Source organism: Mauremys reevesii, linkage group 6, assembly GCF_016161935.1.
Source record: "Mauremys reevesii isolate NIE-2019 linkage group 6, ASM1616193v1, whole genome shotgun sequence".
Classification (NCBI taxonomy): domain Eukaryota; kingdom Metazoa; phylum Chordata; order Testudines; family Geoemydidae; genus Mauremys; species Mauremys reevesii.
This window is the reverse complement of record NC_052628.1, coordinates 123,216,915-123,243,272: the sequence shown is the minus strand read 5'-3', so window position 1 is coordinate 123,243,272 and position 26,358 is coordinate 123,216,915. Positions and strand designations below refer to the sequence as shown.

At 43.5% G+C, this 26,358-nt stretch overlaps 1 protein-coding gene across 1 annotated transcript; it reads right to left on the bottom strand.

Annotated features, from left to right (window-relative positions):
• LPL (lipoprotein lipase) lies at nt 1-25,926 on the bottom strand. Its single transcript, XM_039545638.1, has 10 exons — nt 25,652-25,926; nt 15,656-15,831; nt 15,119-15,298; nt 12,764-12,875; nt 9,466-9,699; nt 8,680-8,922; nt 7,399-7,519; nt 6,481-6,663; nt 4,384-4,485; nt 1-1,359 (listed from the first exon to the last, which is right to left on the bottom strand). The coding sequence occupies exons 1-10, from the start codon at nt 25,746-25,748 to the stop codon at nt 1,341-1,343; spliced, it is 1,467 nt and encodes a 488-aa protein (XP_039401572.1). The 5' UTR covers nt 25,749-25,926; the 3' UTR covers nt 1-1,340.
• Nucleotides 25,927-26,358: the final 432 nt, after the last annotated feature.

The window sequence follows — 26,358 nt, the reverse complement described above, 5'->3', positions numbered from 1 at the left end:
TTCGAATAAATATACATTATTTATTATAAAAAACCCCAACCCTTCAGTTTTACAGTACTTCTGTGTTTGTTTGTGGCACTTTTAATTCAAGTGATCTCAGAGCATTGTGTTTTGTGAACAATACACTCAGGCTCCTTGAATGGCCTAGATCCTGCACCTTACTGAAATTTGTGACATTTCAGACAATCTTGCAGCTCACAGCTTCTACCCCTATGTCATAGGCAAGAAATAAATAGAGAGTAGTCTTTGGAAACAAGAATATCAGCAAAGGGAAGGATGATCATGCAGCCTGTCCATTTTCATGTCTGGAAAATACAGGAGAACACAAGGCTAGAACAGCTGTGGCTCGAAAGACTGAAACTCAAGGGTCAGAGCAGAATGGTCTGGTTTTCACCTCATTTTGCACTGGTGTTGTAAACAGGTGATGAAAATAAGTTCCCTGCAGTTTTCAGTTTGTTACTTCTTTTGAAGCCCCTAACCTAGAGCGATGTCAGAGTTTAGATGGCTTTATTTGAAAAAGATGTTACCCATTAATGTTAAAATATCATCATAGGACAATGAAAATGCTAGCATCTCCTATGATTGGACATTTATTGCAGGATGAACTATTTAACAGAGTATAGATTAACAGGTCATACCTAAGGATAAATCAGTACTCACAGCACTGGAGTTTTTACATTGCAAAGTACAATGCATTATTATCCAGAATTTTCTCTTTCCATATTCATTCAGTCCTGGGCATCTTTTGAGTACCAGCCTTAGCAAGAGTAGGTATATGCTTTCCCGAATGCTAAATATATTTGACCACCTTGAGCGAGGGTCAGCGAAGGGTCTTTAAACTCATTAATTAGCTGAACGGATGTTGCCCAACCACAAAAACAGACATCTGTCCAGTTTTAGAAAAATCTTTAAAAGTAACAAATCAAGTTTAAAAAGCCAAAATACAGGCCCAGAAATGAGACTTTTCAATAAATACTAAGAATTTGCTATACAGTACATCATATCAAGAAACCTTGTTACAAGGTGGTATTTTGAGGCAAAATAACTCTTAATTCTTCCCGGTAATCAAGATGTTACACTTTCTGTAGATGTATTTTAAACTACTTGGCTAATATGTTCTTTATAGTTAAGTAACCACTTTGTGTGTTCTGAGACTCTGTACAAAAGAGTCTACTAGAATAACTAGGAACAGTAGACTAAAAGGCCAGCAGTATTACAGCTGCTAAATATTTCAATACATTCAGTTCTCAACACCCGACATAATGGGGGTTATTTTTCCATCCAAAGCAGAAATGTTTCATCCACTTCATTCTTCAGAAAATTTATGAGCTGATCTTTCTTTAAGGTCTAGACTGGTCTCTAAAAGAGAAATAGGAGCAGTTTATTTATTGATTTGCTTTATTTGCGGGATTTTTTCAAAGTCTAAACAATTGTTTAGTGTGACAATATGTTACCTGCTCAACTCTTTGATGGCTGTTGGTCACTAATTATTACACAAACCTGATTTTTATTGAAGTGCTGAGCGCCAACAGTTCACATTGACTTCAATGGGACTTAGTCCTGGAGTGAGGGCCTAGTGCATCACTATGGAGAACTGAGACCTAAATAGGCAGGTGCACCCATGAGACCTAAAAATAGCTACTGTATCAAATACTGCCCCACCACTGACAGTCTGAAACCTAGCTGTAAAGCCCAAACGAAGATGGACATGTTTTAAAAGAAACCGCCACTGGTCCTGAAGACAAAAGTGTGCTTGTTTCCTGCTGAGTTAGAAGGCATCACTTTATATCCTACTTGGCCCCTCATGTGCAAAGCATGGATGTAAGCCTGGTAGGGCTTTACACCTCTTGTGTTCTCCCTTTGCACAGGGGTCTATGACTATACAGGGTGGCAGAGAACCAGGACCAAATATTCAGTCACTTGAGTTTTGATAACCTTGGCAAAGTTCAGATGCTTCCCAAAGCTCACCTAGCACTAACCAGCGTTACCATGGAAGTCAATGTGGCAATCTCATGAGACTGTTTTCTCACAAGAAAGCTACCTTATTGAGGTCAGAACATGTAGGGATAAAGTTAGAAAGGCCAAAAGCCATGTAGAGTTGGACCTTGCAAAGGGAATTAAAACCAATAGTGAAAGGTTCTATAGCCATATAAATAAGAAGAAAATAAAGAAAGAAGAAGTGGGACTGCTAAACACTGAGGTTGGAATGGAGGTTAAGGATAATCTAGGCATGGCCCAATATCTAGACAAATACTTTGGCTTAGTCTTTAATGAGGCTAATGAGGAGCTTAGGGATAATGGTCGGATGACAAATGGGAATGAGGATATGGAGGTAGATATTACCACATCCGAGGTAGAAGCCAAACTTGAACAGCTTAATGGGACAAAATCAAGGGGCCCAGATAATCTTCATCCAAGAATATTAAAAGGAACTGGCACATGAAATTGAAAGCCCATTAGCAAGCATTTTTAATGAATCTAAACTCAGGGGTTGTACCGTATGACTGAAGAATTGCTAATATAGTTCCTATCTTTAAGAAAAGGGAAAAAAGTGATCCGGGCAACTACAGGCCTGTCAGTTTGACATCTGTAGTATGCAAGGTCTTGGAAAAAATTCTGAAGGAAAAAGTAGTTAAGGACATTGAGATCAAAGGTAATTGGGACAAAATACAACATGGTTTTACAAAAGGTAGATCGTGCCAAACCAACCTGACCTCCTTCTTTGAGAAGGTAACAGATTTTTTAGACAAAGGAAACACAGTGGATCTAATTTACCTCAGTTTCAGTAAGGCATTTGATACGGTTCCACATGGGGAATTATTAGCTAAATTGGAAAAGATGGGGCTCAATATGAAAATTGAAAGGTGGATAAGGAACTGGTTAAAAGGGAGACTACAATGGGTCGGACTAAAAGGTGAACTGTCAGGCTGGAAGGAGGTTACTAGTGGAGTTCCTCAGGGATCGGTTTTGGGACCAATCTTTTTATTACTGACCTTGGCACAAAAAGTGGGAATGTGCTAATAAAGTTTGCGGATGACACAAAGCTGGGAGGTATTGCCAATACAGAGAAGGACCGGGATATCATACAGGAAGATCTGGATGACCTTGTAAACTGGAGTAATAGTAATAGGATGAAATGTAATAGTGAAAAATGCAAGGTCATGCATTTAGGGATTAATAACAAGAACTATTGTTATAAGCTGGGGAGGCATCAGTTGGAAGTAACAGAGGTGGAGAAGGACCTCAGAGTATTGGTTGATCACAGAATGACTATAAGCTGCCAATGTGATATGGCTGTGAAAAAAGCTAATGCGGTCTTGGGATGCATCAGGTAGGGTATTTCCACTAGAGATAAGGAGGTGTTAGTATCGTTATACAAGGCACTGGTGAGACCTCATCTGGAATATTACGTGCAGTTCTGGTCTCCCATGTTTAAGAAGGATGAATTCAAACTGGAACAGGTTCAGAGAAGGGCCACTAGGATGATCCGAGGAATGGAAAACCTGTCATATGAAAGGAGACTCAAAGAGCTTGGCTTGTTTAGCCTAACCAAAAGAAGGTTGAGGGGGGATATGATTGATCTCTATAAATATATCAGAGGAATAAATATCAAGGAGGGAGAGGAATTATTTAAGCTCAGTACCAATGTGGACACAAGAACAAATGGATATAAACAGCCATCAAGAAGTTTAGACTTGAAATTAGACGTAGGTTTCTAACCATTAGAGGAGTGAAGTTCTGGAACAGCCTTCCAAGGGGAGTAGTGGGGGCAAAAGACATATCTGGCTTCAAGACTAAGCTTGATAAATTTGTGAAGGGGATGGTATAATGGGATAGCCTAATTTTGGCAATTAATTGGTCTTTGACTACTAGCAGTAAGTAAGCCCAATGGCCTGTGATGGGATGTTAGATGGGGTGGGATCTGAGTTACTACAGAGAATTCTTTCCTGGGTGTCTGGCTGGTGAGTCTTGCTGACATGCTCAGGGTTTAGCTGATCGCCATATTCAGGGTCAGAAAAGAGTTTTCCTCCAGGGCAGATTGGCAGAAACCCTGGGGGGGGTTCGCCTTCCTCTGCAGTGTGGGGCACAGATCACTTGCTTGGGGATTCTCTGCACCTTGAAGTCTTTAAACCATGATCTGAGAACTTCAGTGGCTCAGACACAGGTTTGATACAGGAGTAGGTGGGTGAGATTCTGTGACCTGCATTGTGCAGGAGGTCAGACTAGATGATCATAATGGTCCCTTCTGACCTTAAAGTCTATGAGTCTATGATGACTTTCAGCACTGCCTGGTTTCAGCCAATACTGAGAACATCCTTAAAACAATGTTCTACATTCATTGATTTGTCTGTGTGGCATCATATGTTGCAGTAGAGCTCTTACCCTGTGTCTGTATTGTTGGGCTTAGCAGCGCATTTCACAAATACCACAGCCTCCTTCCCTTTTGTGAGGTGAGAGATCCCATCGCGAGAGCAGAACACCATCCTGCAGATCAAACATAAGAGTTTTCACACAGCTGAGCAGGGACAACCGTTTTAGCTCTTAAAATGCAACCAATGCCCAGAAACAGTGTGCCTTTGTCAAGGATGGGATCATTTGTTTCTTAAATGCATGAGCAATTGGTTAAGGAATGGCTAGAGAAATTTTTCAGCTGAAAATTTTTTCAGCAAAAAAAGTATGGTCAGTTTGGCAACACAAACATTTCACCAATTTTGCCAAGTTTTTAGTTTCAACCCTACTCTCCCCTCTATCCGCCGCCCTCCAAAAATTGAAAAATTTGTTTTGACACTTTAACAAAATGTTTAAATTTCAGTTTGCAATGACTTTCCATTTAAAAATTTCCTTTAAATTTTACTTAATCCAAAACATTTAAAAGTCTAAACAAACTATTTTACCAAGACAAAACATTTTTGTCCAAACTAATTTTTTTTTAAAATGCCAACAAACCAAAAAATCTATTTACACAGTGCTAAAAATAACATTAGATATCCTATGTGAAAAATAAAACCAATATTTGTTTTTAAACATTCCAGTAATGTCATTTATAAAAATTCTGTACAATCTCAAACAGCACAGGCAGTTTCTAGAGAACTTAGGTACAATGAAACTTCACTGGTAAGAGATTTTAAAAAGACACTGACTTGTTTCAATGCACTGTTATGGACAAATGGCTACTCCACTTAGAGTGAAAACTGCATGCAGCCAAATTGTGTCATTTATTGGCCCAACTCTGCAAAGTGCTGAATGACCTCAACTCCTAAAGGGTCACAGTGCAAGATGCTGAGCAACCAGGCTCTTGGGACCTGATTCAGGAAAGCACTTCTATACACGCAGAAACAAATTTCGGAAAGGAGGTAAATTGGACTTTTTGCAGGCCCTCTGCACAGAATTTCACCCTTTGTGATTAATGACATGTTTTTTAAATGGCTGTAAGAACCTCACTTCCTGTGCAAATTCTGGCCTAGGAGTTTACACATATGAATATTCATGTGACTTGCTTTCTCTGAATATTCTTGGTTAAAAATCTTGCTCCCCTGAAACTTTGTGAATGAAGTATGTTGTCAATTTCACCCAAACCCAGCAGCTGCTTTTATTGGCCAAAGCTACTTGTTGATTATTTTTTCCATATTTGTCCAGCTCTCATTACTGTGTATTTTGAAAAACTTACTACTGTACCAAATTCAGAGCTGGATGTATTACACTACAAACAATTGGTCAGATTTAAGTTCCTTTTTCGGTTCAGATTTTCTCCCAACAGATTTTGAGCTTTATGAATATGGTCACTGTTCAAAATTTGGTTTATGTGAATGCATTTCTGCTTCTGAACTACTCATGAGTGCTGCTTTGGGTATGCGATATTCATTCACAACAAAGTCACACGCTGTAGTTGCTGCCCTCCTGATCAGAGGATTCCCAAGCGAATAAAGAGTTTCCAAGATGGCCACACACACATTTCCTGTGAGAATACAAATGTGGAAGGGTGTTCAGGAGTCCCTCCCTTCTCATGAGCATTCTTTGTGATGAAAGTGTTATTTACACAAATGCTCAGAAGGAGGGAGGTGAGCTGGTCTGCAAATACCATCAAAGTCGCTGATTCAGCAAGGTTCTTAAGCACATGAATAGTTCCACTGAAGTCCATATGATTACTCATATCCTCAATGTTAGCCACATACTTAAGTGCATGGCTGAATAGTGCTGAGTGCAATTTATGGGACCAGAATCACTGAGATGCTCTAGCTGCTACAGTGATGTGAAACATCTGTAAACCTAACCTAATTAGCTGCTTGAGCCAGGTTGATGGCTCTTTGCATCACTAGAGCAGCACAAACAAACAAAACAAAAAACAGCGTGTACCTGTGACTCTGACTCCTGGCTTTTATTCAAATAAATGCTCCTAATCTCTTTCCACCCCCACCAGGTATCTTGAGAGTCCTGACATACTGGCAATTAAATCCAATATTCAATTTTTACTGTCATTACTTTTTCTGCGTTTCTCCTGCCTTCACTCTGACCCTCTGGATGTCAAAAGCATAGGAGGTCCACCAGTCCGACCAGCTGAAAATGGATTCCTTCTCCCACTGCAATGTCAGCATGAGGAGATCTCCCATATTGACCTCAGTGTAAACCAGGAAGGAATAGGTCTTGTTTGTGGAAATTTCAGGTCTGTGGAAAAAAATAAAAGTTACAAAATAAGTGAGTAGGCCTTTGTGTATTTTCAGAGATGAGAAAGCATGCTCTGTCTCACTTTGGGCCTGATCCAATGTGTTCTGTAGTTAATGGGCATCTTTCCACTGACTTCAGCTCAGGCCCTTATAACCCACCCTAGCTCCCATCTCTGAGTCAATCTGTTGCTGGTCAGCTCCTATGCACCCCCATCTGTGCGGCTTGTGGCAGACCCATGTTGGACAACAAATCTCTATGTTAAGTTACATGTAAGTCTTTGCCTTTAATTTAGTGGGAACAGGACATTAAGGCTCTACCATGGGGGGGAAAAAAGAGCACCGCTCTTGTGTAACAGCAAATCCAAGCTATCGTAGTGTAGGGAGCTCTGCTTGAAGACTGATGTCACAATAAGGTCTTGAATTTCTTTGGCTTGGAGAATTTTTGATTATGACGAGCCACAAGCCTGACTTGATGTTTCTTTTTCAAATCTCTGATCAAAGTGGCCCTTATGGAGACTATATGCTAAGCCTCAGTACTGCACGGCTGACAGCTGCTATCTGAGCCAGATTTGAACCACAAGAGCTCAAAGCATAAGTCTCTACTGCTTGTTCTAGAGAGACAGGTTCTTTAGTTGGGGCTGCAATAGATTCATACCCTCTGTGGTTCAAGCCTAGCAGGAGACAGCCTGAGCTGTGGGTTGTACTTGTGCTTGTCTGGATTTCCGTTGATACTCACAGTATCAAAGCAATGTTCTTGCTCTCATCGGCAGTGCCATACAAAGAGACCAGGAATGGCTGATTTGTCTTGGTCACATTCACCTTTCCAAAAAAATGGACCTTGACCTGGTAATGAAAGACTGGGTGGAGGAAGAAACAGAAGAGGAAAATTCATCATTAAGAACAGCCTGCAGAGAGAGAGAGAGAGAGACACACACACACACAGACAGACAGACAGACAAGCAAACCTGACAGCTTGGCAAAACCCTGGTGTGGCTCTGCCACTCTTGCTCAAGCTGACTAGCCCTTTGTTATGTGAGTAGTTCCACAGACATCAAGGGGACTCTCTTGTGTTAAGGATTACTTAACAGGAGCAAGGATGGCAGAATCAAATACTTCAGGGTTATTTACCGCTTGGCATTGGAATGGCAATATAAATGGTTTGCTGGGGCTTCAGTGCTGGCTTGGTGTCGTTTCATGGGGAAGGTTCATGTGTCTCAGTGCTGGGGCTAACCCTGCACACCCAGACTCAAAGGAGTAGTTCTTTCTTGTGCAAAAAAGTCCCTGTGAAGTTTGTTGTAACTGGCGCAGTGAATCACCACTGCACTGTAAACACCCACAAATTCCAGTCTGACCACTGTTCCAACACTGGCAGCACCAGAGAAACTTGGAGTAGTGCTTGTCCTTGGTTTACTTCTGCAGTAGTGCAGCTTCTTGCTGCTCCTTACTCAGTGCTTGTGGCACAGCCATACTTGGGTCCTTCATATGTTACTGTTAATGCTACTCGGCTGACCATCTACCTTTAACAGTTCCTCCCTGGCTGAAAGCTTTCAGATTCTTTCCAGCAATTTCCTTTTCAGACCAGCCACTGTGGCAATTAGAAAAAAAAAGTGTATGTCTTGCAGTGGCAGGCTTTGGCACAGGCATTACTCTATAGAGTGTGAGTTTGATGCCTGCACATCTCAGAACAAGTCACTTGCCACACTTTGGTTTGCTTTTAGTTTTTCCAGCAACAGTTTGGAAAAGAAAGAGATGGAAAAATTCAGAGAGTCAGACTGTTCCAAGCAGAGTTACTGACTACACTAGACAAGATAGGACCTTTTCCCTTTGGATCCCTTAACACTGTGTTACATCAATTTCCCCACCCTCCTCTCCTTAAGGGAAAAACTCAAAGATCTTCAATAGCTCAGCATCTCCTGATCTCAGTTTGCAAAGAAGCAAGATCATCATTCTCCTCCCACACAACGCAGCGTGAACAAAAAAAAAATCGCTTTTCCACAATGAAACGGCTGCCACCTACCTTTATAGGGCATCTGAGAGCGAGTCTTCAAATACATTTTGCTGTTTCTCTTGGCTCTCACTTTGTTGACTGTATAGCCCAGATTGTTACAGCGGTTCTTCCTGCAGCTCAGACACAGCCCCTTCTCAAAGGTTTCCTTTGTGTTGCAGCGGTAGGCCAGGCTTGGCTTGTCTTCGTACAAGAGGGAGTCGATGAAGAGGTGGATGGAGCGTTCATGAGAGCACTTCACCAGTTGATCCACATCTTTGAAGGAAGAGAATCAGATTACCCAGTCAGAGTTATCAGTGATAAAACAATCTATTTGAGATGAGGGCCTTGTGAGGGGATTGTCACAAGTGCCTATGGAGCACCAGTCCCATTGACTTTCAATAGGATTTATGCTCCTAAGTAGCTAAGGGTCCATCTAGGCTGGAGCAGGAGGAGCAATTAGCAGCTCTGGTAGATGTAGCGTGCTAGCTTTGATTAAACTTGCTCAATAAAAATAGCAGCATAGCTGCAGCGGCGCAGGTGACAGGACAGACGAGTTGCCCAAGTACAATCCCATCCAGGACCCTAGATACTTACTTGGGCCAGCTAGACCATCCCAGCGCCCACATAGACATGGCAACACTGCTATTTTTAGCATGCTAGCTCAATCAACGCTGGCATACGTATGTCTACCTGAGCTGGAACTCACACTTCCAGCTGCAGCGTAGCCCGGCCCCTAGGTGCTGTTGGAAGTCCCTCCCACTCCACCCCAAGATCACTTGGACAGGTGTTAGCCTTCTCTTTCCAAACTAGCCTTACCTGCAAGGCCTTTTTCTGCAATCAGGCGCAGAGCTTCACCTAGATTACAGCCTGGCTGGAAGCCTCCTCCATTTGGGTAGATGTCAATATGCCCAACGGGCTTCTGTATCCCAATGCTGCGATCCGGAGACCCCCTGGTGTAGGTGTGTAGGACATCGACAAAATCAGCATCATCCGGGGAGAGGCGCGTGGTTGCTTCAGCATATTCAAAGTTAGGTCCAGCTGGATCTAAACCTTCATGGGAGTAAAAAAATCCAAACCAATGGATGAAATTGATGTAATCTGTGTTACAGTCCCCAAGTTTGGGGAGCCTTAGTTTAAAAAAGTTGTTTTGTGTACATTATCAGCTCCTTAAATACATTAATGAAAGCACACATTCATGTATGCTAAAGTATTAAATACAGACATTAAAGCTTCATTATTATTATTACACAGAATATGGTGTATATAAAAGATGCGTAAAGAAATAAGGCAGTTTAACTCTTACAGGTTTGCAGTATTTATAGCTGGTGAAAAAAAAAAAAGACTTTTCTCAAAATGTTTTCCCATTTTTTCCAGATTTTGAAAGAAACCTGACATTTTAAAAATTCAAAATGTCAAAAAAATTGAAATATTTCAACCAGCTCACCTGCTGGTATGAAAACAGGTGTGTATGGGGGGGATGGCCACGAATAATGAAAATAATCATTGTCACTTTTCCTGATTTTTAAAGAAATTTCAAATTTCAAATTTCAAAAGTAAAAAAAGTGACCTGCTCTAACAGTAAATAAAAGCCTCAGTTGTGACACTTACATCCACTTCCCTTACTGTGCAAATTCCCGTAACATAATGGCAAACGTGTCTAAAACAGATGGTTAACGTTGCTAGGACAGTTCTAAGTTTAACTCAGGGGCTCAGCACCTGGGTCTGAACACTGGGGTTAGCTTCACCTCAGTGTGAGCATCAACACTGCAATACCCTACCCAAGTTATTGTGTCCTCACTGGTATAGTGCTGCACTCACCTGGGGGGAAACACTGGGGTTCTGGGGGAATATCCCATGATTCTTTGTGTTGTAATGAATTGAGCTGCTCTACAATTCTCTCCTAGTGAATTGTGAGAAGTGTGTTCTGTCTTTCTAGGCATATGTAGAGGAGGAAGGGAAAGGAATTGTGGGAAGGCACTGGAGGACTATCAGCACTCGAGTGAGTTAGCCTGTGTTCTCACTGCAAAGTGGATGGGTTACTGTAAACGGGTCAACTCACCCCTGCGGCGCCTCCTGCGGGTGATCCCGGGGAATTAGCTTGGTTTCCAGCACGGAGCGCCCTCTGCAGGCCCGTGATCCGCCTGTTCTCTGGCCCCGTGTCCCTCCCTGGACCCCGGTGCCCTTTTATGTGGGGTGCTGCCCCCTGGTGGTAAGCCCTTTCTCTCAGGGTCTCCCTCCTCAGGGAACCCCCACCCTCTATCCCCACCTTGCCTCAGTATATGGCTGCTGCCAGTCATCGGACAAACTGGGAGTTTTCCTGCCTGCATAGGTCAAAGTACCGTGCATAGCGCAGTGGGGCTCAGGCCTGTAGGGCCTATCATCACACAAATCAATAATCACTATAGGCCTCGCAACTCAACAATAAAAGGCATAAAACATAGGCACAATCACCATTGCTAAAACTAGGGCTATCGAGAGAGAAAAAAATTAATCGTATTAATCATGTGATTAATCGCAGTGTTATATAACAGAATACATTTAAATATTTTTGGATATTTTCTACATTTTCAAATATATTGATTTCAATTACAACACAGAATACAAAGAGTACAGCGGTCAATTTATATTTATTTTTGATTACAAGTATTTGCACTGTAAAAAACAAAAGAAATAGTATTTTTCAAGTCACCTAATACAAGTACTGAAATGCAATCTCTTTATCATGCAAGTTGAACTTACAAATGTAGAATTATATACAAAAAATAACTGCATTTGAAAATAAAACAATGTAAAGTTTTAGAGCCTCCAAGTTCACTCAGTCATATTTCTTGTTCAGTCAATCGCTAAGATGAACAAGGTTGTTTACATTTGCAGGAGATAATGCTGCCTGCTTCTTGTTTACAGTGTCACCTGAAAGTTTGCAAAATGGTACTGTTGTAGCCAGCGTTGCAAGATATTTACGTGCCAGATGACCTAAAGAGTCATATGGTCCCTCCCTTCATGTTTCAACCACCATTCCAGAGGACATGCCTCCATGCTGATGACAGATTCTGCTCGATAACAATCCCAAGCAGTGCGGACCGATGCATGTTCATTTTCATTATCTGAGTCAGATGCCACCAACAGAAGGTTGATTTTCTTTTTTGGTGGTTTGGGTTCTGTAGCTCTCTTTAGAAATCTCACATTGGTACCTTCTTTGCATTTTGTCAAATCTGCAGTGAAACTGTTCTTAAAATGAACATGTGCTGGGTCATCATCTGAGACTGCTATAACACAAAATATATAGCAGAATGCGGGTAAAACAGAGCAGGAGACATACAGTTCTCCCCCAATGAGTTCAGTCACAAATTTAATTAACGCATTATTTTTTTAACGAGCGTCATCAGCATGGAAGCATGTCCTCTGGAATGGTGGCCGAAGGATAAAGGGGCATACGAATGTTTACCATATCTGGCATGTAAATACCTTGCAACACCGGCTACAAAAGTGCCATGAAAATGCCTGTTCTCACTTTCTGATGACATTGTAAATAAGAAGTGGGCAGCAGTATCTTCTGTAAATGTAAACAAAATTGTTTGTCTGAGCAATTGGCTGAACAAGAAGTAGGACTGAGTGACTTGTAGGCTTTGAAGTTTTACATTGTTATGTTTTTGAGTGCAGTTATGTAACAAAAAAAACCTACATTTGAAAATTGCACTTTCAGGACAAAGAGATTGCACTACAGTACTTGTCTGAGGTGAATTGAAAAATACTATTTCTTGTGTTTTTTAGAGGGCAAATATTTGTAATAAAAATAATATACACTGATTTCATTTGCAACGCAGAATACAATATATATGAAAATGTAGAAAAACATCCAAAATATTTAATAATTTCAATTGGTAGTCTATTGTTTAACAGTGTGATTAAAAAACTGCGATTAATCACGATTAATTTTTAAAAATCACGATTAATTTTTTTGAGTTAATCGCATGAGTTAACTGTGATTAATCAACAGCCCTAGCTAAAACCAAACCAAATTTCAAGAAGAAGGTAATATTCAAGCCAGGGGAGAAACAGGCTCCCCCATTCTCTCTTTGTGAGCGCACAAACCGCATAGCAGGGTTTTTCTTACCAGTGATCCTGTTAATCTTCTTTTTGGTCAGACTTCCAGCAATCCCAGCAGCATGGGCACCAAGACTATAGCCCAGCAAATGGAGGTTGTCGAGTGGGTAATTGAATTGTTCCTATGGAAGATTTAAAAAAAAAAAGTTTAAATTCCAAGGGTGCAAAACCAAAACAATTAAGACAGAAAAAGTATCTGAAAAATTGCAATTTACTGTAAACCTACTCAGTCCCTGAGTGAAGACAATATGGTTTGACATTTATTTCAGTGGGGACAGGATTAGGTGCCATGTAAAAGATTAATGGCAGATTTGGGGGGCTAGACAAGATGACCCTTGCGGTTCCCCCTAACCTTGTGGTTCTATAGTTCAAAGGCACAAAGGCAGATAGACTCCCAGTGAAAGCCATTGGGAGTTGGGCACTTCACTCCCATTTGTGCTTTTGAAAATCTTCTCCTAAAGAAAATTAATGTCAAGCAAGGCTGACCTCATATATGCTGCTCTCATCACTGCCCAGCTCAGAAAGGGTGAGCTGTGCACATATCCCATAATTGATTTTCATACGAATCACAGCACTACCCTGATACCATAGCAGCATTGTTCCCTATGCTATATTTTCTGGTGCTTTGTCCAGTCTAGTTTAACCTGTCCCAGGTGAGGGGTTTCCACTTGGCACTTGGGAGGCTATTCCATAGTTTAAGAGATTTCACCACTAAGAAATGTCTCCTGCTATTTATCCTAGATTTTCCTTTTCTTAGCCTTGTCCCCTAGTACCACCCTACAATAAAAACCCCCTCTCCTTCTGCCATTCCGATATTGTGTAGACTACTGTTATAATACAAGAACAATGGATTGCTGAGTCTAAGATCTTAATGGGGTTTTAAAAAGGTGTAGGGGGGACTTTCAAAAGCACTCGGCATTGGCCACGACATCAATGGGAGGAGAGCAGGCCAGCTTTTGAGCACTGAGTGCTTCTGAAACCCCTCCCCCGAGGAGTGGACTTAGCCTACGGGGTAGCGGGGTTCTGATCCTGACCTGCTAACTCATGTGAAGACTCCGAACTGCCTTTTTACTAGGATTTTATCTTGTGTTAGTGAACGTGATTTAAGAACATCCTTTTTCCCCAGTGAAGCCACGGCCTTAGACATTTAGATAGATAATGAGAACATCCAAAGATGCAGAGAGGATTAAGACATTTTATGTATATAAACACTTATGCTTCAGGACATAAGCTCATCACTGACAGATGGAACTTAGGAAGAGATTTTCCAAAGAGCATGTTATTTCTTAATTATCCAACTATGGGGTTTCTTGCAACTTCTCCCGAGGCATGTGGTATTGGCCTCCATCAAACAAGATGTTGGGCAGTAGCTAAGTATTGCTCAGGGAATCAATATGCCCGATTCAGAGCTGTCCCTTGGGTAGGGCAAATCGGGGCGGCTGCCCTGGGCTTTGGCGGGCCCCGTGCTTTGATAAAAATCAGACTGTCCAGATATCTAGCCCTTTGTCCTGCGTCCCAACCGATGTACGATCAGTCCTGATATTTGTCCTGATATTCAGGCGAGGAGGCGGGTGGCAAGGTGAGGCGGGAGGGGAAGCGGGATGAGGAGGCGAACGGGGAGGTGAGCAGGTGGGAGGGGGTGAGGAGGCAGGCAGCGAGGGGAGGTGGGAGGGCAAGAGGGATGAGGAAGCGAATGGGAAGGCAAGCAGGCGGGCAGATGGTGAGGAGGAGAGCAGCAGACGGCGGGGGCGTGCTGGACGGATGCTGAGGAGACTAGCGGGGAGGCTGATTTGTCCCGGGCCCCCCCGAGGGACAGCATTCTCCTTCTTGCCCCAGTCACACTTTGTGGACTTCATTGTGTACTGGGGTTGCTCAGCAACTATGAAATCAGTCCTAAGTACAGATTTAGGCGCCTAACTTTAGACCGTTGGTCTGCACCAATGTCAGTTCCTCTTACCATGTGCCCTGCCTTCATTGTCTTCTAGGAAAGCTATACTTCAATTCTTTTAACTTTTCCTGATAATTCAACCCCTCCATCCCTTTCCATGCCTCTCTGAATTCCCGCTGGTTCATCAGAATCTTTCTACTGTTGAAATGACTACAAATGAACACACACTCTTCCAGTTGTGATCTCTCCAAAGCTGTTCAGACGTGTGTGTGCGAGCCACGTAGAACATGTACCTAGTTTTGCCTCCATTATTAAATCTTTGGCTAGAAAAATCACATCCACTTTCTGAATGGCCTGAAGTTCCTCTTGAAAGAAATCTAGAATGGAGATAGAACAAACTAAACTGTACCGTTAAACTAGTCTAACTCCTAGCACCTACACAATCCAAGTGATCTAGCACTCTGTACAAGTGCTTACCTCCATCCAGTCAATAAATATTGCTACATCCTTTCCCACCAGTTTAGTGTAGGCAGCAGATACTGGATAATGCTGCTGGGCACGACTTAGCCAATCTACAACGACGACATTAGAGTCGGGTTCTCTCTTATACAGAGCATCCACCAGCTTTGGGACCCAGCTCTCGTACATTCCAGTTACCTGAAAAGAGATTTCACATTATTATTTGTATTGCAGTAGCACCTAGAAGCCTCAGCTGAGATTGGCTCCTCACTGGGTTAGATGCTACACATACATATAGTGAGAGAGAGTCGCCACCCCCCAAATGCTGAAGGAGCCATACAATGGGGAAAGTAAAACCCTTTTTTACTGTAAACACACGTCTGCCACGGGCTAAAGTTTCAGTGCATTTCAGTGGATGGCACTGAAATGCACCAGGCTTATGCAAGTAACTCACTACAGGGCCTGACACTGCAGTCGCTCTGTGTGTGTGGAGCTCCCACTGACATCAATAGCAGTTCTGACTGCAGCTCAGCTCCAGGAGAAGTTTCCTCTTACCGTCCATCCATGGATCACCACAAAGGTTTTACTGGTATGGTTGAAGTTGCATCGTGCCACAGTGTCTTCTTGACCAGGGACCAAGTAGCAGATGTCATCATCAGGTTCGTCAGCTGTCCTTAAGGAAAATTTGCTCTCGATCCCCTCAAAGTCTCTCTTTGTTTCTATGGTGCTTCCTATAGTGGAGACAGCATATTGGAAACAGGTATTAAAACAGGTTTAGGAAAATGCATAATAAAAAAAACCAAACCTTTTGATCATCACAGATCTAAAGATGTCAGAAGACAAGGTAAAATCAATTTCACCCTACTCTAAGGCCCATTTCCCTGCCAGAACAAGGACAGTAGAAACTGACCAATTATAGGAGTATGTGTTTATTTTAGGCTTCTATTTTAATCCCTAATGGAAGAGATAAAACTGGTGCATCTGAAAAGCAATTAGCACTGGATTGTGGAGAAATGCCCAAGGGTTTCAAATTGAGGGGTGGGGGAAGAGGGAGAAATCACTGAGTTCCTAATAAGCTTCATAGTATTGATGGTGTGTCTTCCCCATAATTTCAGCTTTAATGAAAATCACTTAAGCAATAACAAACGGATTCTTCAGTAATTAATGAGTAGCAGCAAACTCATCCATGCTTTTATTCAATGTGGGTGTCTGAGTTTGTTCTGACTAAGAAAAAAAAGCAAGTGGGAAGGTCAAAAGGCAGCCTTGGGGATTAAAACTGAGCTAACAAAACAGAAGCCCATGTTTCAAAGGCAATATTACGTCAGACAGACAATCTGATAACCAACTTTCTAAGAAAAGCTGCTCTATATCCATTCTAGGGAAGGAGAAAGGGCATATTAGTAATCATAGAATCTCAGGGTTGGAAGGGACCTCAGGAGGTCATCTAGTCCAACCCAACATGGCATGTGGTATGCTATGCATGCAATGAGCAGTTCTTTCTTGGAGAAATTCCTCTGCTTTCAGAATAAAAATATAAATTGCTTTTCATTTTTATGACAAGAGGAAGGAGGAAAGTGAGTGCTATTTGGATTTCACACTCAGTGCAGTATAAAAATCATACACTTTTATAATAGTATTTCCTCTGTTTAGAATACTCTCCTAAAAACTAGAAACCAATATTTCTGCCCCTTTTTAGGCCCTGATGTATCCAGGCCATCCTTATTCTCAGCAAAGCACTTCAGCTTGTGATTAACTACAGGCTTTGCTGAACAGAGATGTATCTAGACATGTGCATAAATGCTTTGCTGAACTGGGGCCTTAGTTGGCAGATTTCCTTTTAGCAAATATTGATTTCTCCTCTTCTCAACACAGCAAAAGCCAATACTGCTCAGTTCTGTTTACCAGTTTGTCTATTGGCACCATTTGCAGCAGGATTTCACAGAGTTCTGGGAATATAATCATTAAATGCTCAGACCCAGAGCAGAGAACACAAAGATACAAAGTATGGCATTTTGCAAGACACACACAAATAATGGCCATTTTTGCTTGATTTTTTTCCATGACAGAAAGTTGATTTTCTGGAAGGAAGATGTTAAGAATGAGAGAATATTTCCTGCTTGGTATCTATATTTTTCAATATTGTCATTCTGTAAATTTCATATATTATATATGTAATTCCATGTATTATATATGCTTCATTGATTTAAAACCCAACCTTTTGTGTTCAGTTAAATTGCCTTATTCAGCAAGGTAATTAAGCAAATGCCTAAATTTAAGCACTTGAGTAGATGCACTGAAGTTAATTGGATTCCTCATGTGCTTAAAGTTATACCCATGCTTAAATTACCTTCTTGAACTGAGGCCTAAACTGTTAGTATTGCATGTGCTCTGAAGTCCTGCAAACAAAACATAACTATTATTGTGGGTGTTAGCATCCAGCATATCACAAATAAACAGCGATACAACAATATTAGCTATATGGGCAAAAGCACTTTCATGCCAGCAGTACTGTCTACACTAGGGCACTTGACATTTGTACACTGGCCAGCTCCAGGCACCAGCGCAGGAAGCAGATGCTTGGGGCGGCCAATCAGAAGGGGCGGCACGTCCAGGTCTTCGGCGGCAAGTCCCTCAGTCTCTCTCGGAGGGAAGGACCAGCCGCCGAATTGCCGCCAAAGAATGAAGCAGCATGGTAGAGCTGCCGCCAAAGTGCTGCCAATCGTGGTTTTACTTCCCCCCCCCCCTTCCTTCTTCGCCGCTTGGGATGGCAAAAAAGCTGGAGTCGGCCCTGACACTGGCAATAAATAAAGAAATAAAAGTCACACCCCCTAAATGACATTGCAATACCAGTAAAAGTATCTAGTGTAGACCTGGCTTTATCTATTCCTTATAAATTGCCCCCTTTGGGGATTTCTGCCCCCCGCCCATGTACAGCCCATTCAGAACTTCTCACTCTCACCACAAATGTTAATTATCTCTTTAATCCATTACCCTCTTTCTGAAAAACAGCCTTAGAGTAACTAGGATCATTTTTCTTCAACCCAGAGAGAGAAAGCCCTGAAGGCTGAATAGTTCTTAGTTAAACATCAAACTGTTTAACTTTCCACTCAGTGATGACTCAATAAAGTCTTAAAAAGGAATAAAAGCAGCTTTCAACTATGAAATGCACAGACCCTCATAAAGACTTTGCATGTGTAAGGTCCTGTTTCATACAGGAAGGCAAACAAGAATACTCCAGCTGCATTCCCTTTATTTTCTTTGTATTTAGCTACTACATGGCAATTCCCCACTGCATTAAGACTATTTGATAATCATCCAAAATATAGACTAAACTGGCATCTGCTTAATAGTGTGTCCATTTCAATACATAGACTATTATTTCTGAGTAGCTGAGCGTATACCCTCTAAAAGAAAGATACTACCTCACACACCTTCTCTTTAATATCCTGGGGCTGACACAGCTACCACACTGCATGGAATAGACCCTCTAGTTTATAATACACTTAACTCCCAGGAATGCTCTTACATTGACGTGTATGTGATTATTAACAAGAAGAGCTTGCATTTCTATAGCACCTTTCATTGGAGGAGCTCCAAGTGCTTTACCAATATTCATTAATTCAGCCTCATAAAACACCTTTATATATAGGGACCATTTCATCCACTACTGAAATGAAGTCACCTCTGCGACCACATCAACCATGTAACCGTGCAAAGCCATGAGCCATTGGTCAGAGGAGGAGAAGGTGGTTACTATGTCCAGCAGAAATTGCAGGGGAGATCTAGGAAGTCAAAATGAATAGTGATTCATCTAGACTGCCAGGATTAGCAACCCTGTACTTACAATAAGTGCCATGGACTCTTTAGTGGCCACAAATGGTCAGGGACTCAGCTGAAGGGCAGCATCTTCAGCAGCAAAGTACACCAGGTAGGTACTTACTCAGCATACATTATGTATGTGCGAGTCACCAATAATTACTTCCTGCTGTTCTGAGGTGTTCATTGGAGGTCTTCCTCAAGTACTGGCCTGACCTCCCTTTGTTTGGCATGCAAAATCTGATTAGATCACAGCATAAGATGATTTGGCTGCAACTCACATCTTAAAACAAGAATTCACTACAATTACAATTCTTTCCCCCTTCTGACCATTTAGAATCTGCAATTTCAGCATGCGTGCATGTGTACACACATTCATTCATATGCACCACACACACACTGAATATAGGCTGCAAAGGACCTCAAGAGGTCATCTAGTCCCTCACCACATACTGAGACAGGACCAAGTATATCTAGACCATTCCTGACAAGTGTTTGTCTAACCTATCCTTAAAAACCTCCAATGAAGGGGATTCCCCAATCTTCCATGGTGACCTGTTCCAGTACTTGACTATCCTTATAGTTAGGAAAATCTTTTCTAATATCTAACCTAGATCTCCCTTGCTGAACAGTGCTTAAATACATATGAACTACATACTGCTTTAAAATAACAAAGAAGGTCTATGGGCTAAAAGTAGGCCCAGCTAAGACACATTATTAAACAGCCATGTACAGCCACTCAGAAAACTAAAATTTGCCAGTTCAATTTGTGCCCCTGTTCAAAGGATAAAAGCAATATCTTGTTGTACCAGCACAAATTAGTTTGAATAATAATACCTTTTCTTGAAGGTATAATGATTGTAGGGACCATAAAGAGAAGAAAATCTCATCACACCACTTTAGTTTCATATTTGTAAACTAGCTGCAAGGAAATTCTGATGCAGGGTTTTAACCATTGAGTTCTTACACAGAGCCAAAGAAACGTAGCGTTGTCTATACACAAACTCACGTCAGTTTAACTAAAAGTGGGTTTTAAAAACAATTTAGTGAAACTGCTGCATTGTCCCTCCAATCTTTTATTGGTTTAAAATGGCTTATATTAATTTAGCTGAATTTGGCACAGAATGGACATAAGCTAAAATTGATAGAAGTCAGGTTTCAGTCAAATGAAGAGTATCCACACAGAGGTTTTCAACCAATTTTAGGTAAGATGGTGCAACTTTGTGTTTAGACAAGGCCTTATAGGGAATGGTGACTTAAGTGCAAAATTATTCCTTTTTAAAAATTAATATTTGCTATGGTCCTGATTCAGCAAGGTATGAAAGCATGCATGTTGCTTTATGCACATTAATATCATTGTAGTCAGTGCTGCAGTACCTTTTAGAGGCATATTTTTAAATACAAAGTATAATTTTCTGGCATTTGTTATCTGTGTAGGGATGATGCACTATAAAGAAACTCAATTTTCTTGCCATGAAATTCACTCTGGGCTTTTTATTGTACACATTTTAACCATAATATTTGTCCGGGAGCCAGTCAAAATAACAATCTACAATGTTTTGTTTCTTATTTTATTTTTGTAATTGAAGGAAGCAGAAGTGTTATGAATAACAGGCCAAGTGAAGATTCTGCACAGAAAGAACTTGCTTTTCTGATACTGCCCTAGCAATGTTGCCCATTCTCATGATTTTATCCCAAGTCTCACAATATTTGGTGTTTTTCTTAAAGCCCTGGCGCTGGAATCAGGAGGCTACAAGAGAATCTTACGTTTCCTTTTGTTAAAAAGTATACTTTTCTAGCCCTCTTGGTGGGGAGGAATCTACAAGTGAAACAAGTGTTCCCATAAGCACCCATAAGCAAAATAAATATTTATTGTTTTTTAAAAAATCCTTGTGATTTTTAAGTCAAGCTCATGATTTTTTGAGGTTAACTTGTGATTTTTGACCGCATGAGGTTGGCAGTACTGCAGCCGTGAAAATCAGCAGTAACTCCACTGACGTTATGGCCTGATCTGTTGCCTACTGAAGCCAAAAGAAAGACTCCCATTGACTTCTATAGACATTGAAATGGCTCCTGACTCAAGTGGAATGATAGAATCGAGCATTATGGACCCGATCCTGTTCCCACTGAAGTCAATGGCAAAATTACCATTTACTTCAATGGCAGAAAGACTGTGCCCTTCATTGAATTGATCCCTATTGTTGGGTGGGTTGAGAATTGAAGTTTGAGCAAGCAGAACTACCCCATGTAGGTGTAGGATATGAAGTATCATAAGATCTAAATAATTATTCACTATGGATCAATGGATTTGAACTGTGGATTCAGGAAGGAATCTTGGAAAAACAAGAATTTCATCATTCATCATGTTACATACGCAGATGTGGAAATTCAAATTGTTAGATACATAAAAACATCATGGGTTAGATCCTCGGCTGGCACAGCTCCATTGAAATTAACACACATATGCTCAAATATTGACACAAACAACAGTGAGAGTTCTGCTGAGATAACCAGTCCTACAGCTGATAAAGCGCAATAGAACATCACGTCTCAGTCACCTTGAATACCCCACCAAGCTTCTTATATCAGCCCATGTTCCCTAACAGAGTAAAGTTTTGTAACTCAGACAAGTGAAATGCCTTTGCAAGGACTAAATTACAGAACTAATCATGCTTGATTTGATCTGAGTGGTTTAAACAATACAATAGAATCACACTGTTTGTTACAACTCCACAAAACAACCCATAAAGCAGGCTATTGTTTAACTACAGTGTGCAAGAGCTTCAACTTAGTTTATTGATCCCACACGTGAGGAAAGAACTCCGTGGCCTAAATCCTGCAATAAATATTATGTGGGCTAAGTACTGCACTTGCACATTGCTCCATAGGACTCAGATGGACTCCATGTGGGCACAAATGTCTGCACACGCTGGTTCAAAGCCCAAGTCATTCCCTGTGGAATGACTGCATCCCTAAAGTGCATTTGGTATGTTTGTAAAATAAGACACTGGGGGTACTTTCCCATCCTTTAGACACACTGGATCATCTCTCCTACATTTTAGGACCATCCACAAAGCTCAGTGGTCCTAGCATCCTAAAACACTGTAAATAATCACTCTTTAAAACAGTGTTAAGATGATAAAGTGCAGCTGTGAGCAGACTTCTACAATAATAAACACAAGGGCCCTTTTTATAATGATGCCCAAGGGAGTATAATTACCGGCCAGTTTCCCAAATATGAGATTTTCTCATACATAATAAATCTAACAGGATCCTATGATTGCACTACGCAGTTAGTTCTCCAATATGCCCTCTCAGAAGTGCAAAGATTCTGCTGGAAAGTTCATACACCAGCCGCTCTGGCAGAGCTATCCCAAACACAGAATTTACAAGTAATATTAAAAGCTGGGGACCAAATTTTTCAATTGTTTACACTAATGTAAACTGGTGTAACTCCTTTGATTTAGGTGGAATTACTCCAGATTTACACTGATTAAACTGAGATTAGAATTTAGCCCTGTAAATATAATCTTCCTTTGACCATCTCTGTGTATTGTTTCTTAAGGATTCAGATGTTATGTTTCCTGCGGCCCAGATCCTGCTGTCCTCTGCTCCTAAAACACCCAATGACTTCAATGAGAGTTTAAAGGAATGCTACATCAGGCTCATGGCATGGCTAGATCTGAGATGGTCTCACAAGTGGTTCCCACATCATCTGTTATTAGCGAGAACTAACACATTAAGCAAAAAGGCTTCAAAGCAAGGACGTAGCTATAGGAATGAAAACGATGTTTACAAATTTGCTCTGGGAGAGAAGAGAATTCTCATTTTATGCCACTAAGCTATTATTGTGATGGGTGCCCTAGAATTACCACCGATAGAATAAGATTAGATTCAAGGTGAGAATATATTCCTTTTCACTGTGGCCTAGGGTGACCATATGTCATGTTTTGGCCAGGACAGTCCCTTTTTTAAGCTCTGTCCCAGCCGTCCAGACTTTTTTGGCAAAAGTGGGCATTTGTCCTGTTTTTGCTCTTGCCAACTTGATATAGTCACCCAACTTATGGCCCTATCACTCCATTCATTTTCTTTTTAAGGTTTCCCAAGGAAGTGTCAATAATGAGAAAAAATGTAGCCCCAGATCCTCAAAGGCAGTTAGGCATGTAAATGTAGCCCCAGATCCTCAAAGGCAGTTAGGCATGTAAGTACTGCTGACAGGGCCGGTGCAAGGATGTTTCACGCCCTAGGCGAAACTTCCACCTTGTGCCCTCCCCCCACCGCGCCCCCGCCCTGAGGCGCCATCCCCGCGGCAGCTCTCCCCCTCGCCCTGAGGCACCCCCCTTGCGGCAGCTCCTCACCTCCCACCCTCCGCCCTGAGGCACCCCCCCCCCCCCCGGCCCCAGCTCACCCTTGCTCCGCGCACAAGCACCCCGAGCACGCCATGGCTGCTTCACTTCTCCCGCCTCCCAGGCTTGCGGCGCCTAAGCTGATTGGCGCCGCAAGCCTGGGAGGCGGGAGAAGTGAAGCGGCCACGGCGTGCTCAGGGAGGAGGCGGGGCAGGGGTGAGCTGGGGCGGGGAGTTCCCCTGCGTGCTGCCCCCCATTATTTGCTGCAGGCAGCCCTCTCCGCGCCCCCCTGCCCAGCTCCCTCTGCTTAAATGCCTGCGGCGAACGGGGCGGCCCTGAGTGCTGAGGATCTGGGCCATAGCTAGCTACCATCTTAGTTTCACTTGGTGGTTTCCAACAGATACGTCCAAACTTTTTTCTAACTGCTTAGATTTTTAAAATGCATTAGTCTCTCTCCCACCTTTGATGAAAAGTTGGTTGAAAGTTTCTTTGTTGAAAGTGTATTAGTTTTGTGGATTAACAAAGTGAAAATTAGTGAAATTCTACTATTCTCTAGATGATATATTCTTCCATTCCATGTTCTGTGTGTGCTATATATATATCTCCACTATGTGTTATATTCCTCTTCAAACTTTACTCTAATTGCTTCACCTTCTGTAAAGGCATTAGTTACACCACCACTGCATTGTTACTACATGTTGCAACTAATTTCGGTTTTTAAAACAGGCTCAAGATGTTCCAGCTGTGTCTATTGTGCAATGGGATGGGCCACTTGACCCACCCAATAAACATACACCCACAACTAGGGCCCAGCTCCCGTGAGGTCATGGGCGCCTCCTGCCAGCCAGCCGCCTGACAGCAGCAGCACCAACAGGAGGTGCCTTTATCACCAACAGGGGGCAATCAGATGCCACATTGCTCATGGGGAAAAAAGGAACCCAGTCCCCTGCTTGTTCACTGGCAGCATCTCCTGGCCGTCAGTCCCCGCATGTCAGTGCTGGAGAAGACCCTAGGGACCCGTAACCCCGTGCCCTGCCTAGGGCCAGGGGCCTGATTCTCGTCTCCCTGGGGCAGAGCAGGAGGGACTCCAGCGGCGCAGGGCAGTGACAGCGCTGTAGGAGACCCCGGCCTGGGACTGCAGCAATTTGGGGCAGGGGCCAGTGTCTCCCTTTCGGGTGTGTGCAGCCCCGGGCACGAGGCGCACAACTGCTGGCCTGGCTCGCCCGCGCGGCTCCGGCACCCCGGGCAAAGGGCCCGCGCGCCCGGCCAGCCCAGCAGCCCCCGGCCACAGCCACGCCCGGGGAGCGGCCAAGCCGCAGGGACTTCCCCCGCCGCGCCGGGCCGCGCGCCACGGTGACCTTGGGCCGCGTGCCAGGCATTCCAGCGCCCGCGCCGCGCGCTCCCCACCCGGGCCTCGCCGCCCCGCCCCGCCCCCTCCCCCGGCGCGCCCCTCGCCCCTCCCTCCCTCCCTCCCGTGCGTGGCCCAGGCTGCCCCACACCCTCCTCTGTGCATACCCCCAGCCCCCTCCTGCCTGCCCCACAGCCTCCCCTGTGCATGCCCCCAGCCCCCTCCTGCCTGCCCCCCAGCCACCCCTGTGCATGCCCCCAGCCCCCTCCTGCCTGCCCCCCAGCCACCCCTGTGCATGCCCCAGCCCCCACTGCCTGCCCCACCCTCCCCTATCCATGCCCCCAGCCGCCTCCTGCCTGCCCCATAGCCACCCTATCCATGCCCCCAGCCCCCTCCTGCCTGCCCCACAGCCACCCTATCCATGCCCCCAGCCCCCTCCAGCCTGCCCCACCGCCACCCAATCCATGCCCCCAGCCCCCTCCTGCCTTCCCCACAGCCACCCTATCCATGCCCCCAGCCCCTCCTGCCTGCCCCACAGCCACCCTATCCATGCCCCCAGACCCCCGCTTGCCCCACACCCTCCCCTGTGCATGCCCCACACCCTCCCCCAAACAACCTCTTGCCTGCCCCACACCCCTCCTCCGTACATGCCCCAAACAGCCCCTCCTATCCACCTCACATCCTCCCCTGTGCATGCCCCGATGCTTCTTTCCTTCCTGTGAATGCACCCAACATCCCCCTGCATCTCTCTAGTCATAACCCTGGGCGTCACCATGCATGCCCCTCAAACCTCCTCTCTTTCTGACATGCACATCCCCAACAGCCACCTGGACATGCCCACTGCACCTCAATCTTGTCTCCCCCATGCATGCTCTGATACCCACCTGTGCATGTCCCCAGCAGCCCCCCTTTCCCCTGTGCACATCCCCAGCACTCCCCCCTTTAGTATAAAGTCACAAACAGAAATTCAGTTGATGTTTGCAAAAGTGATATTGTCTTGCAGCTTCCAGTGTTTCTCCCACGCCAAGGACTCAGACTTACTTGGGACAGTGGCTTGTGTCGTGGCAGTAGCTGTACAGGGAGCAGTGAGGTAGTGGATCCACAGGCCCAGGGCTGCCAGCAGTGCTCCCCTTGCCATCACTGGAGATGTCTCCCTTTTCCAGTGTCCACAGGAAATCAAGTGAATGCAGTTTGTGTAGCCTGCGGCTCAGTGCAAAGTTTCCCTAAAGTTAAGGGCAAAAAGTGCCAGTAGGTCTCCTGGAGTAGGAGAAGCCCCTTTCTGTCACTGCTTCAGGCTCCTTATGTGAATGGAAATATGCAAATAACCCTCACCACCTATTGGCTATAAAATCATATGTGAGGGCGGAGGAGGGGCCCCATGCTCAGTTCCAAATACCAGCACTCAGTCTCTAGCTCTGTAACCACGCTCATGCTTCCCATCTTCTTGCAGGCAAGAGTTCAGCTGCAGTTTGCTGTGCTTTTGCTTAAGCAGTTTGCTGGGGAGTTTCCTGCATGAGGAGTAGTGACGGGTGATTACTCCTCATGCACATTTATTTTGTAAACCCATATCCTCTAATTGAGCTCGTCTGTCATCTGGAGAGCCCAGTTTTAAAAACCTTTACAGAAGATCCTCAAACTCAGGCATGCGCTTCTGGAAAGCACTCAGTACAGCCTAAGAATCTATATAGAATTAGGGCTTGTCTACACTTGAGTTAATTTGGATAAATGCCTGATTAGTGCCGTATGTG

What these genes read in the sequence shown, in the direction of transcription:
- LPL (XM_039545638.1), bottom strand. Translation starts at nt 25,748, where the DNA reads ATGGCAAGGGGAGCACTGCTGGCAGCCCTGGGCCTGTGGATCCACTAC. An exon ending in GACACAAGCCACTGTCCCAA is followed by an intron (nt 15,832 to 25,651) that starts GTAAGTCTGAGT and finishes TCTCCACTATAG; the next exon opens with GAAGCACCATAGAAACAAAG. An exon ending in TATTTATTGACTGGATGGAG is followed by an intron (nt 12,876 to 15,118) that starts GTAAGCACTTGT and finishes AATCTTCCATAG; the next exon opens with GAACAATTCAATTACCCACT.